Here is a 14,101-nt window from a genome sequence, read left to right as displayed (position 1 = left end):
ATGGCTGGTAGAAACTAAGGTGTCAACACTGTAGAAAAATATATGCTATAGATTAATGAATGAAATAATTGCAAACATTAAGCTGTTACTTTGCCGTAAGCCTTTGAAGCGGACCAGTTCTTCAATTCAGATACAATGTAGGGTACCTTGCAAAGTTGAGGGCTTTCTAGGTTTCCTCTTAGCTAAAATAGTAAGTTGTTCCTCTTCATATGTATCTTCATTAATTCTTTTGGGCTTAAATTCAACACTCAATTCTTCTACCTCGCTGACTTCATATTTTGGTTTTTTAGGCTTTCGTTTGATAACCATTTCAACATTATCGTCAGCTTCTGCTTCGCTAATTATAACTTCTTCTACTTGACTATCATCTTCGACTTCTTGTTTCAGTTGGATTGAAGTTTCATCAGCAGCTTCTGATATTGTAATTTTCTTTTTAGGTTTTAACTTAATTTTGCTTGAAAGTGACAGTTCTTCTTGTGTATACTGATCAACCTGGGGCTTTATATCGAAACAAACTTCTTCTTGTTCATCAACAGTGTACTTTGGCTTTCTATCTAATTTGATGCTGACGTCCTGAGAAATTATCGACTCATTTTCCTTTTTCTTAGGCTTTGATACTGTTATTGAGGATGATTCTTCGTGTGTCTCTTGTTTAAAATCTTTATTCTTTTTCAGAGGCATTACTACATTAGCAGCATTGTCAGATTTTTCCTCGTCACTTTCTATGATTTCTATGATATCTGGTTTATCTTCAACGTCCTCGTAAAACTTAATAGAGGTTTCGTTGGCTTCTTCGCTGAAGGTGGGTCGCCTTTGTGGTTTCAGTTTTACTTTACTTGACATCGATATTTCTTCTTCAGCATATGAATCTAATTGTATATTAAATTCTTGCTCAACGTCTTCTTTTGTTTTAGTCGATTTGGGACGGAAGGTCACATTTTCAGGTTCAGTTATTTCAGGCAAAGTGACTGAAGGTTTTCTTACAGCTTTTAGTTTCTTTTTTATCGTGACTTCGTCTTCAATTTCCTCCGTCTTCTTGATGCTTGGGCGTTTTGGTTTGATAGTGAACTGTTCAGGTTCATCTTCTTTTGTTTCTTCTAATGGTTCATCTTTTTCTGAAAGTTCGCTTTGATTTTTCGCTTCTACTATATCTTCATAGCCAAACATAGGTTTCTCCAACTCTGTTTTTTCTATTTCAGGTAACTTTGGCTGCTTGTAAACTTTTTTCTTAATTTTCTCTGCTTCTTTCACATTTCTGGATAAAATGCCATTTTGCCGAACGCTACCTAAATAAGATATAACGGGCTTTATTTCTTCTGGAGGCCAGTCGCTTACATATTTTATTCGACTTTTCAGCTGGAATTTTGGGAGAGTTACTAATGGAGCATCTTGTTTAGGTTTAGCTGCTGCTTTTTTCAACTTAAGTTTTGTGAATTGAGGTCCCTCAATGCTTTCTGCATGTTGAGGTTTACTTATTTCGACTTCTTTTCTCTCAATCTTCATCGGCGTAAGTTTGGTTTTTGATGGTTTTTTGATAGGTTTTTCGTCAGTTTGCAGATCATCTTTAACTGTTATTTTTTCTGGTTCTGGTTGACTTTCTGTTTGTTTTGCTTTTCTTGTCTTCGTTTTTCTCTTCTCAATTGAAGGAATCTCCGGTTCTGGTATAGTAGGGGCTTCTGGTGTTTCTTGATCAATTTCAGAATTTTCCGAAATTTCTGGTTTATCTTCTGGTTTAGTTGGTTGCTCTTCTGCCTTTATAACTTCTTCTAAGAATGGCTTACTTGGCTTATCTTTCTTTTTTGCTTTAGGTTTCTTTTCTACGACAGTTTTATCATTTACCTCTGTTTGTTTTAAATCCTTTTCCTCAGAAATTTCTAACACTGTGGATTCTGGTATATTTTCAGTTAATTGTTCTTCAGTTTTAGATTCTTCAGTTTTAATTTTAGGTTCTTTCGTCTTCTTTTTAGGTTTTTCCTTACGTGGCTCACTTTTTGGTTCATCAATCGGCTTTTCTACTTCAGTTATTTCATCTTCATTTAGAGGTTCATCGGTGCTAATTACAGGTTCAGATTTTAAGTTTTGTTCAATAATATGATCTTCTGGTTTAATATCTTCAATTTTATGTTCTTTGTTTTTCTTTTTAGGTTTTTCTTCAATCACATCACCCGGCTGTTCATCAATTATCTCGTCTTTTCCTGTTATCTGATCCACATCTTTAAGTTCTTCGGTTTTAATCACGGGTTCTTTCTTTTTCTTTTTGATTTTTTCTACACTTGGCTTTGGTTTCGTTTCTTCAACTGGCTGTACTTCTTCAATAGTTTGGATTTCATCCACTCTATCAATTATCTCTTTCTCTGGTATTTCCACTACATCTGGCTTGTCTTCATCCCGTTTATGATCCTCAATATTCTCTTGAAGTACATTTTCTGGTTCTTTTGTTTCATACATTTTTGGTTGTTCTACTGTATTATCTTCAAAAGGTTCTGGTTGTTTAATAACCCTTTCTTTAACTTTTTCTGGCAAATCTTCCTTTTCTGGTTTAATTTCGCCAGGTTTAGGGTATTTCTCTTCTTCTACTTGTTGAGGTTTTTCAACAGTGAATTCAAACTCTTCTGGTTTTTCAAGTTCAACTTTATCCAAATCGGGAATTTCTTTGATTTTGATTGGCTTCTTTTTAAGTTTAGCTGCTTCCTTGATGTTTCGCGAAAGTTGACCATTTTGTCTTACACTACCCAAATATGTTATAGATGGTTTCAATTCAGCTGGTGGCCATTCTCGGTTATACCTTATGCGGCTCTTGAGTTGCACTTTTGGTAAGGAAACAGTTTGTAATTCCTGTTTAGGCTTTTGGACAGGCTTCTTAAGTTTTAATTGAGTAAATTGAGGACCTTGAATTTCTTGAGCATGTTGAGCCTCAGTAACTTTAAGCTCTTCAATTTGAATTGGTATTGGTTTCAATTTCTTTGGAAGTTTTAGATCAGCGGGTTTCTGGACATCTCCTGGTTTAGCGTCTGTTTCTTTCTTGCTCGGTGTTTTTATTTTCTGTGGTTTCTTCTTATCCGCTTTCTCTACTTTATCTGCAAGCATATAAATTCCCATTTTAGTGCACAGTTCGTGATTAAAAAAAAAGATTTTCCTTTTTCCTACATTCATGATACGCGTCGACGCAAATGAAACATGTCTGGACCCGGCTTAAAATTATTTTATCTTGTCACTAGCGGCCGGATAAGTATCCGGCCGCTAGTGACAGTGCTTCGCTACGTATAAAGTCCCCCATTTTGTCATATAAATGTGATAAATTAAGAACTACTCAACCGATTTTATGTAAACTTCACGTAAACCATGAAATAAATTAGTCCGAACATATAATTTGATTTGGATTATAACAAAATTTTGGAATTTATGACCCCTTTATGACAAAATTAAGGAGCAAAGAAATGATTATAAAAACGACGCATCATTTGGTTGCTCGTCAAGATAACAAATTGTTTCATAACCACTTTTTTTATTGCGATGATTATCATTAGAGTGTGACTTAACGTTGGTGAGGTATGCCAGATGTACAAATAAGTACTTGAAGTGTTATCTGAAATGTGGTTGAAATTACTTACCCTGAAATCGTATTCACCTTGTGCGTTAAGTGGGATCAAGAACTTATACTCACTAGTTGCGAAAATCACTTTTGACCTTTTACATCCATCTACGAAATCCCTATTTGTGTATTGTGTAGATATGTATGTGGTGTTGTAGTGTAATCAATGAGTTCCTATGTATTGTGTACTGTGAGAGATGTTAACATGTGTATAGTGATGATGGGTATTTTTGTTGTTTACATTCTTTTGGAAAGTACTTTTAGTGATTTTCTTAACTTTAGCCTTACCATCAGGGGTAATCGTTTCTTCAAATATAGTCTCTTCGGGTAGTTCGACGATCTTAACCGGCTCAATGTGTTCCTCTTCTGGAGTCTTTTCCTCTGTGACAGTCACGGTGGTGATTGGAGCTTCGTCATCTTTTTCGATGGTAGTGATCTCCGTGACCTCTTGCTTGGGTCCATGTTTCTTCTTGATGACTCTTCGAGTGGTTTTGACGGACTTAACGTCCCCAGTTTCGGAACGCACTTGTGTTACTTGAACAGTTTCGGGGATTTCCTCTACGACAGTGGCCCTATGTGTTTCGTGTGAATCTGTGAGTGGTGTGGTTGTGTCATCAATGAGTTCCTCTGTTGTGTGTACTGTGACAATGGGTTGTGTGTCGTCTGTTTGTTCAGTGGTAATCTGTGTGGTTTCTACCTTCGGACCTACCTTCTTTTTGATGATTCGTGTAGTGATTTTCTTTTGTTTGGGCTTACCGTCAGGCGCAGTCGTTTCTTCGACCGTAGTCTCTTCGGGTAGTTCGACGACCTCAACCGGCTCAATGCGTTCCTCTTCTGGAGTCTTTTCCTCTGTGACAGTCACGGTGGTAATCGGAGCTTCGTCATCTTTTTCGATGGTAGTGATCTCCGTGACCTCTTGCTTGGGTCCATGTTTCTTCTTGATGACTCTTCGAGTGGTTTTGACGGACTTGACGTCCCCAGTTTCGGAACGCACTTGTGTTACTTGAACAGTTTCGGGGATTTCCTCTACGACAGTGGCCCTATGTGTTTCGTGTAAGTATGTGTGTGGTGTTGTAGTGTCATCAGTGTGTTCCTCTGTAGTGTGTACAGTGTGAGTAGGTAATGTGTCATCTGTGTGTTCAGTGATATGTGTGGTTTCGACCTTCGGACCTACCTTCTTTTTGCTGATTCGTGTAGTGATTTTCTTTTGTTTGGGCTTACCGTCAGGCGCAGTCGTTTCTTCGACCGTAGTCTCTTCGGGTAGTTCGACGACCTCAACCGGCTCAATGCGTTCCTCTTCTGGAGTCTTTTCCTCTGTGACAGTCACGGTGGTAATCGGAGCTTCGTCATCTTTTTCGATGGTAGTGATCTCCGTGACCTCTTGCTTGGGTCCATGTTTCTTCTTGATGACTCGCCTCGTCGTTTTGATGGATTTGACATCGCCTGATTCCGTTCGCACCTGAGTTACCTGAACAGTTTCAGGTGTCTCTTCTACTACCTTAGCCTTGTCGGGTTTGTGTAAGTCAGCGAGTGGTGTGGTAGTGTCGTCAACGATTTCCTCTGTTTTGTGTACTGTGACAATGGGTTGTGTGTCGTCTGTTTGTTCAGTGGTAATCTGTGTGGTTTCTACCTTCGGACCTACCTTCTTTTTGATGATTCGTGTAGTGATTTTCTTTTGTTTGGGCTTACCGTCAGGCGCAGTCGTTTCTTCGACCGTAGTCTCTTCGGGTAGTTCGACGACCTCAACCGGCTCAATGCGTTCCTCTTCTGGAGTCTTTTCCTCTGTGACAGTCACGGTTGTGATCGGAGCTTCGTCATCTTTTTCGATGGTAGTGATCTCCGTGATCTCTTGCTTGGGTCCATGTTTCTTCTTGATGACTCTTCGAGTGGTTTTGACGGACTTAACGTCCCCAGTTTCGGAACGCACTTGTGTTACTTGAACAGTTTCGGGGATTTCCTCTACGACAGTGGCCCTATGTGTTTCGTGTGAATCTGTGAGTGGTGTGGTTGTGTCATCAATGAGTTCCTCTGTTGTGTGTACTGTGACAATGGGTTGTGTGTCGTCTGTGTGTTCAGTGGTAATCTGTGTGGTTTCTACCTTCGGACCTACCTTCTTTTTGATGATTCGTGTAGTGATTTTCTTTTGTTTGGGCTTACCGTCAGGCGCAGTCGTTTCTTCGACCGTAGTCTCTTCGGGTAGTTCGACGACCTCAACCGGCTCAATGCGTTCCTCTTCTGGAGTCTTTTCCTCTGTGACAGTCACGGTTGTGATCGGAGCTTCGTCATCTTTTTCGATGGTAGTGATCTCCGTGACCTCTTGCTTGGGTCCATGTTTCTTCTTGATGACTCTTCGAGTGGTTTTGACGGACTTGACGTCCCCAGTTTCGGAACGCACTTGTGTTACTTGAACAGTTTCGGGGATTTCCTCTACGACAGTGGCCCTATGTGTTTCGTGTAAGTATGTGTGTGGTGTTGTAGTGTCATCAGTGTGTTCCTCTGTAGTGTGTACAGTGTGAGTAGGTAATGTGTCATCTGTGTGTTCAGTGATATGTGTGGTTTCGACCTTCGGACCTACCTTCTTTTTGCTGATTCGTGTAGTGATTTTCTTTTGTTTGGGCTTACCGTCAGGCGCAGTCGTTTCCTCGACCGTAGTCTCTTCGGGTAGTTCGACGACCTCAACCGGCTCAATGCGTTCCTCTTCTGGAGTCTGTTCCTCTGTGACAGTCACGGTGGTAATCGGAGCTTCGTCATCTTTTTCGATGGTAGTGATCTCCGTGACCTCTTGCTTGGGTCCATGTTTCTTCTTGATGACTCGCCTCGTCGTTTTGATGGATTTGACATCGCCTGATTCGGTTCGCACCTGAGTTACCTGAACAGTTTCAGGTGTCTCTTCTACTACCTTAGCCTTGTCGGGTTTGTGTAAGTCAGCGAGTGGTGTGGTAGTGTCGTCAACGATTTCCTCTGTTTTGTGTACTGTGACAATGGGTTGTGTGTCGTCTGTTTGTTCAGTGGTAATCTGTGTGGTTTCTACCTTCGGACCTACCTTCTTTTTGATGATTCGTGTAGTGATTTTCTTTTGTTTGGGCTTACCGTCAGGCGCAGTCGTTTCTTCGACCGTAGTCTCTTCGGGTAGTTCGACGACCTCAACCGGCTCAATGCGTTCCTCTTCTGGAGTCTTTTCCTCTGTGACAGTCACGGTTGTGATCGGAGCTTCGTCATCTTTTTCGATGGTAGTGATCTCCGTGACCTCTTGCTTGGGTCCATGTTTCTTCTTGATGACTCTTCGAGTGGTTTTGACGGACTTGACGTCCCCAGTTTCGGAACGCACTTGTGTTACTTGAACAGTTTCGGGGATTTCCTCTACGACAGTGGCCCTATGTGTTTCGTGTAAGTATGTGTGTGGTGTTGTAGTGTCATCAGTGTGTTCCTCTGTAGTGTGTACAGTGTGAGTAGGTAATGTGTCATCTGTGTGTTCAGTGATATGTGTGGTTTCGACCTTCGGACCTACCTTCTTTTTGCTGATTCGTGTAGTGATTTTCTTTTGTTTGGGCTTACCGTCAGGCGCAGTCGTTTCCTCGACCGTAGTCTCTTCGGGTAGTTCGACGACCTCAACCGGCTCAATGCGTTCCTCTTCTGGAGTCTGTTCCTCTGTGACAGTCACGGTGGTAATCGGAGCTTCGTCATCTTTTTCGATGGTAGTGATCTCCGTGACCTCTTGCTTGGGTCCATGTTTCTTCTTGATGACTCGCCTCGTCGTTTTGATGGATTTGACATCGCCTGATTCGGTTCGCACCTGAGTTACCTGAACAGTTTCAGGTGTCTCTTCTACTACCTTAGCCTTGTCGGGTTTGTGTAAGTCAGCGAGTGGTGTGGTAGTGTCGTCAACGATTTCCTCTGTTTTGTGTACTGTGACAATGGGTTGTGTGTCGTCTGTTTGTTCAGTGGTAATCTGTGTGGTTTCTACCTTCGGACCTACCTTCTTTTTGATGATTCGTGTAGTGATTTTCTTTTGTTTGGGCTTACCGTCAGGCGCAGTCGTTTCTTCGACCGTAGTCTCTTCGGGTAGTTCGACGACCTCAACCGGCTCAATGCGTTCCTCTTCTGGAGTCTTTTCCTCTGTGACAGTCACGGTTGTGATCGGAGCTTCGTCATCTTTTTCGATGGTAGTGATCTCCGTGACCTCTTGCTTGGGTCCATGTTTCTTCTTGATGACTCTTCGAGTGGTTTTGACGGACTTGACGTCCCCAGTTTCGGAACGCACTTGTGTTACTTGAACAGTTTCGGGGATTTCCTCTACGACAGTGGCCCTATGTGTTTCGTGTAAGTATGTGTGTGGTGTTGTAGTGTCATCAGTGTGTTCCTCTGTAGTGTGTACAGTGTGAGTAGGTAATGTGTCATCTGTGTGTTCAGTGATATGTGTGGTTTCGACCTTCGGACCTACCTTCTTTTTGCTGATTCGTGTAGTGATTTTCTTTTGTTTGGGCTTACCGTCAGGCGCAGTCGTTTCCTCGACCGTAGTCTCTTCGGGTAGTTCGACGACCTCAACCGGCTCAATGCGTTCCTCTTCTGGAGTCTTTTCCTCTGTGACAGTCACGGTGGTAATCGGAGCTTCGTCATCTTTTTCGATGGTAGTGATCTCCGTGACCTCTTGCTTGGGTCCATGTTTCTTCTTGATGACTCGCCTCGTCGTTTTGATGGATTTGACATCGCCTGATTCGGTTCGCACCTGAGTTACCTGAACAGTTTCAGGTGTCTCTTCTACTACCTTAGCCTTGTCGGGTTTGTGTAAGTCAGCGAGTGGTGTGGTAGTGTCGTCAACGATTTCCTCTGTTTTGTGTACTGTGACAATGGGTTGTGTGTCGTCTGTTTGTTCAGTGGTAATCTGTGTGGTTTCTACCTTCGGACCTACCTTCTTTTGATGATTCGTGTAGTGATTTTCTTTTGTTTGGGCTTACCGTCAGGCGCAGTCGTTTCTTCGACCGTAGTCTCTTCGGGTAGTTCGACGACCTCAACCGGCTCAATGCGTTCCTCTTCTGGAGTCTTTTCCTCTGTGACAGTCACGGTTGTGATCGGAGCTTCGTCATCTTTTTCGATGGTAGTGATCTCCGTGATCTCTTGCTTGGGTCCATGTTTCTTCTTGATGACTCTTCGAGTGGTTTTGACGGACTTAACGTCCCCAGTTTCGGAACGCACTTGTGTTACTTGAACAGTTTCGGGGATTTCCTCTACGACAGTGGCCCTATGTGTTTCGTGTGAATCTGTGAGTGGTGTGGTTGTGTCATCAATGAGTTCCTCTGTTGTGTGTACTGTGACAATGGGTTGTGTGTCGTCTGTGTGTTCAGTGGTAATCTGTGTGGTTTCTACCTTCGGACCTACCTTCTTTTTGATGATTCGTGTAGTGATTTTCTTTTGTTTGGGCTTACCGTCAGGCGCAGTCGTTTCTTCGACCGTAGTCTCTTCGGGTAGTTCGACGACCTCAACCGGCTCAATGCGTTCCTCTTCTGGAGTCTTTTCCTCTGTGACAGTCACGGTTGTGATCGGAGCTTCGTCATCTTTTCGATGGTAGTGATCTCCGTGACCTCTTGCTTGGGTCCATGTTTCTTCTTGATGACTCTTCGAGTGGTTTTGACGGACTTGACGTCCCCAGTTTCGGAACGCACTTGTGTTACTTGAACAGTTTCGGGGATTTCCTCTACGACAGTGGCCCTATGTGTTTCGTGTAAGTATGTGTGTGGTGTTGTAGTGTCATCAGTGTGTTCCTCTGTAGTGTGTACAGTGTGAGTAGGTAATGTGTCATCTATGTGTTCAGTGATATGTGTGGTTTCGACCTTCGGACCTACCTTCTTTTTGCTGATTCGTGTAGTGATTTTCTTTTGTTTGGGCTTACCGTCAGGCGCAGTCGTTTCCTCGACCGTAGTCTCTTCGGGTAGTTCGACGACCTCAACCGGCTCAATGCGTTCCTCTTCTGGAGTCTGTTCCTCTGTGACAGTCACGGTGGTAATCGGAGCTTCGTCATCTTTTTCGATGGTAGTGATCTCCGTGACCTCTTGCTTGGGTCCATGTTTCTTCTTGATGACTCGCCTCGTCGTTTTGATGGATTTGACATCGCCTGATTCGGTTCGCACCTGAGTTACCTGAACAGTTTCAGGTGTCTCTTCTACTACCTTAGCCTTGTCGGGTTTGTGTAAGTCAGCGAGTGGTGTGGTAGTGTCGTCAACGATTTCCTCTGTTTTGTGTACTGTGACAATGGGTTGTGTGTCGTCTGTTTGTTCAGTGGTAATCTGTGTGGTTTCTACCTTCGGACCTACCTTCTTTTTGATGATTCGTGTAGTGATTTTCTTTTGTTTGGGCTTACCGTCAGGCGCAGTCGTTTCTTCGACCGTAGTCTCTTCGGGTAGTTCGACGACCTCAACCGGCTCAATGCGTTCCTCTTCTGGAGTCTTTTCCTCTGTGACAGTCACGGTTGTGATCGGAGCTTCGTCATCTTTTTCGATGGTAGTGATCTCCGTGACCTCTTGCTTGGGTCCATGTTTCTTCTTGATGACTCTTCGAGTGGTTTTGACGGACTTGACGTCCCCAGTTTCGGAACGCACTTGCGTTACTTGAACAGTTTCGGGGATTTCCTCTACGACAGTGGCCCTATGTGTTTCGTGTGAATCTGTGAGTGGTGTGGTTGTGTCATCAATGAGTTCCTCTGTTGTGTGTACTGTGACAATGGGTTGTGTGTCGTCTGTGTGTTCAGTGGTAATCTGTGTGGTTTCTACCTTCGGACCTACCTTCTTTTTGATGATTCGTGTAGTGATTTTCTTTTGTTTGGGCTTACCGTCAGGCGCAGTCGTTTCTTCGACCGTAGTCTCTTCGGGTAGTTCGACGACTTCAACCGGCTCAATGCGTTCCTCTTCTGGAGTCTTTTCCTCTGTGACAGTCACGGTTGTGATCGGAGCTTCGTCATCTTTTCGATGGTAGTGATCTCCGTGACCTCTTGCTTGGGTCCATGTTTCTTCTTGATGACTCTTCGAGTGGTTTTGACGGACTTGACGTCCCCAGTTTCGGAACGCACTTGTGTTACTTGAACAGTTTCGGGGATTTCCTCTACGACAGTGGCCCTATGTGTTTCGTGTAAGTATGTGTGTGGTGTTGTAGTGTCATCAGTGTGTTCCTCTGTAGTGTGTACAGTGTGAGTAGGTAATGTGTCATCTGTGTGTTCAGTGATATGTGTGGTTTCGACCTTCGGACCTACCTTCTTTTTGCTGATTCGTGTAGTGATTTTCTTTTGTTTGGGCTTACCGTCAGGCGCAGTCGTTTCCTCGACCGTAGTCTCTTCGGGTAGTTCGACGACCTCAACCGGCTCAATGCGTTCCTCTTCTGGAGTCTGTTCCTCTGTGACAGTCACGGTGGTAATCGGAGCTTCGTCATCTTTTTCGATGGTAGTGATCTCCGTGACCTCTTGCTTGGGTCCATGTTTCTTCTTGATGACTCGCCTCGTCGTTTTGATGGATTTGACATCGCCTGATTCGGTTCGCACCTGAGTTACCTGAACAGTTTCAGGTGTCTCTTCTACTACCTTAGCCTTGTCGGGTTTGTGTAAGTCAGCGAGTGGTGTGGTAGTGTCGTCAACGATTTCCTCTGTTTTGTGTACTGTGACAATGGGTTGTGTGTCGTCTGTTTGTTCAGTGGTAATCTGTGTGGTTTCTACCTTCGGACCTACCTTCTTTTGATGATTCGTGTAGTGATTTTCTTTTGTTTGGGCTTACCGTCAGGCGCAGTCGTTTCTTCGACCGTAGTCTCTTCGGGTAGTTCGACGACCTCAACCGGCTCAATGCGTTCCTCTTCTGGAGTCTTTTCCTCTGTGACAGTCACGGTTGTGATCGGAGCTTCGTCATCTTTTTCGATGGTAGTGATCTCCGTGATCTCTTGCTTGGGTCCATGTTTCTTCTTGATGACTCTTCGAGTGGTTTTGACGGACTTAACGTCCCCAGTTTCGGAACGCACTTGCGTTACTTGAACAGTTTCGGGGATTTCCTCTACGACAGTGGCCCTATGTGTTTCGTGTGAATCTGTGAGTGGTGTGGTTGTGTCATCAATGAGTTCCTCTGTTGTGTGTACTGTGACAATGGGTTGTGTGTCGTCTGTGTGTTCAGTGGTAATCTGTGTGGTTTCTACCTTCGGACCTACCTTCTTTTTGATGATTCGTGTAGTGATTTTCTTTTGTTTGGGCTTACCGTCAGGCGCAGTCGTTTCTTCGACCGTAGTCTCTTCGGGTAGTTCGACGACCTCAACCGGCTCAATGCGTTCCTCTTCTGGAGTCTGTTCCTCTGTGACAGTCACGGTGGTGATTGGAGCTTCGTCATCTTTTTCGATGGTGGTGATCTCCGTGACCTCTTGCTTGGGTCCATGTTTCTTCTTGATGACTCGCCTCGTCGTTTTGATGGATTTGACATCGCCTGATTCCGTTCGCACCTGAGTTACCTGAACAGTTTCAGGTGTCTCTTCTACTACCTTAGCCTTGTCGGGTTTGTGTAAGTCAGCGAGTGGTGTGGTAGTGTCGTCAACGATTTCCTCTGTTTTGTGTACTGTGACAATGGGTTGTGTGTCGTCTGTTTGTTCAGTGGTAATCTGTGTGGTTTCTACCTTCGGACCTACCTTCTTTTTGATGATTCGTGTAGTGATTTTCTTTTGTTTGGGCTTACCGTCAGGCGCAGTCGTTTCTTCGACCGTAGTCTCTTCGGGTAGTTCGACGACCTCAACCGGCTCAATGCGTTCCTCTTCTGGAGTCTTTTCCTCTGTGACAGTCACGGTTGTGATCGGAGCTTCGTCATCTTTTTCGATGGTAGTGATCTCCGTGACCTCTTGCTTGGGTCCATGTTTCTTCTTGATGACTCTTCGAGTGGTTTTGACGGACTTAACGTCCCCAGTTTCGGAACGCACTTGTGTTACTTGAACAGTTTCGGGGATTTCCTCTACGACAGTGGCCCTATGTGTTTCGTGTGAATCTGTGAGTGGTGTGGTTGTGTCATCAATGAGTTCCTCTGTTGTGTGTACTGTGACAATGGGTTGTGTGTCGTCTGTGTGTTCAGTAGTAATCTGTGTGGTTTCTACCTTCGGACCTACCTTCTTTTTGATGATTCGTGTAGTGATTTTCTTTTGTTTGGGCTTACCGTCAGGCGCAGTCGTTTCTTCGACCGTAGTCTCTTCGGGTAGTTCGACGACCTCAACCGGCTCAATGCGTTCCTCTTCTGGAGTCTTTTCCTCTGTGACAGTCACGGTGGTGATTGGAGCTTCGTCATCTTTTTCGATGGTAGTGATCTCCGTGACCTCTTGCTTGGGTCCATGTTTCTTCTTGATGACTCTTCGAGTGGTTTTGACGGATTTGACGTCCCCAGTTTCGGAACGCACTTGTGTTACTTGAACAGTTTCGGGGATTTCCTCTACGACAGTGGCCCTATGTGTTTCGTGTGAATCTGTGAGTGGTGTGGTTGTGTCATCAATGAGTTCCTCTGTTGTGTGTACTGTGACAATGGGTTGTGTGTCGTCTGTGTGTTCAGTGGTAATCTGTGTGGTTTCTACCTTCGGACCTACCTTCTTTTTGATGATTCGTGTAGTGATTTTCTTTTGTTTGGGCTTACCGTCAGGCGCAGTCGTTTCTTCGACCGTAGTCTCTTCGGGTAGTTCGACGACCTCAACCGGCTCAATGCGTTCCTCTTCTTCTGGTGTCACTTCTTCTGTGACAGTCACCGTGGTAATCGGAGCTTCGTCATCTTTTTCGATGGTGGTGATCTCCGTGACCTCTTGCTTGGGTCCATGTTTCTTCTTGATGACTCGCCTCGTCGTTTTGATGGATTTGACATCGCCTGATTCCGTTCGCACCTGAGTTACCTGAACAGTTTCAGGTGTCTCTTCTACTACCTTAGCCTTGTCGGGTTTGTGTAAGTCAGCGAGTGGTGTGGTAGTGTCGTCAACGATTTCCTCTGTTTTGTGTACTGTGACAATGGGTTGTGTGTCGTCTGTTTGTTCAGTGGTAATCTGTGTGGTTTCTACCTTCGGACCTACCTTCTTTTTGATGATTCGTGTAGTGATTTTCTTTTGTTTGGGCTTACCGTCAGGCGCAGTCGTTTCTTCGACCGTAGTCTCTTCGGGTAGTTCGACGACCTCAACCGGCTCAATGCGTTCCTCATCTGGAGTCTTTTCCTCTGTGACAGTCACGGTTGTGATCGGAGCTTCGTCATCTTTTTCGATGGTAGTGATCTCCGTGACCTCTTGCTTGGGTCCATGTTTCTTCTTGATGACTCTTCGAGTGGTTTTGACGGATTTGACGTCCCCAGTTTCGGAACGCACTTGTGTTACTTGAACAGTTTCGGGGATTTCCTCTACGACAGTGGCCCTATGTGTTTCGGGTGAATCGGTGAGTGGTGTGGTTGTGTCATCAATGAGTTCCTCTGTTGTGTGTACTGTGACAATGGGTTGTGTGTCGTCTGTGTGTTCAGTGGTAATCTGTGTGGTTTCTACCTT

General features: G+C 44.3%; 1 protein-coding gene across 1 annotated transcript in view; it reads right to left on the bottom strand.

Moving 5' to 3' along the window:
• The window catches only part of LOC110378885 (titin), a 65,219-nt gene that overhangs the window by 8,568 nt on the left and 42,550 nt on the right, over positions 1 to 14,101 (bottom strand). The window contains exon 18 of the mRNA XM_064036874.1: positions 147 to 3,077. Coding sequence (XP_063892944.1) covers positions 147 to 3,077 — 2,931 coding nt within the window. The remainder of the gene's footprint in view (positions 1 to 146; positions 3,078 to 14,101) is intronic.

Source organism: Helicoverpa armigera, chromosome 1 (assembly GCF_030705265.1).
Source record: "Helicoverpa armigera isolate CAAS_96S chromosome 1, ASM3070526v1, whole genome shotgun sequence".
NCBI classification, from domain to species: Eukaryota; Metazoa; Arthropoda; class Insecta; order Lepidoptera; family Noctuidae; genus Helicoverpa; species Helicoverpa armigera.
The sequence above is the reverse complement of the archived record's forward strand: the minus strand, read 5'-3'. Positions and strand labels throughout refer to the sequence as shown.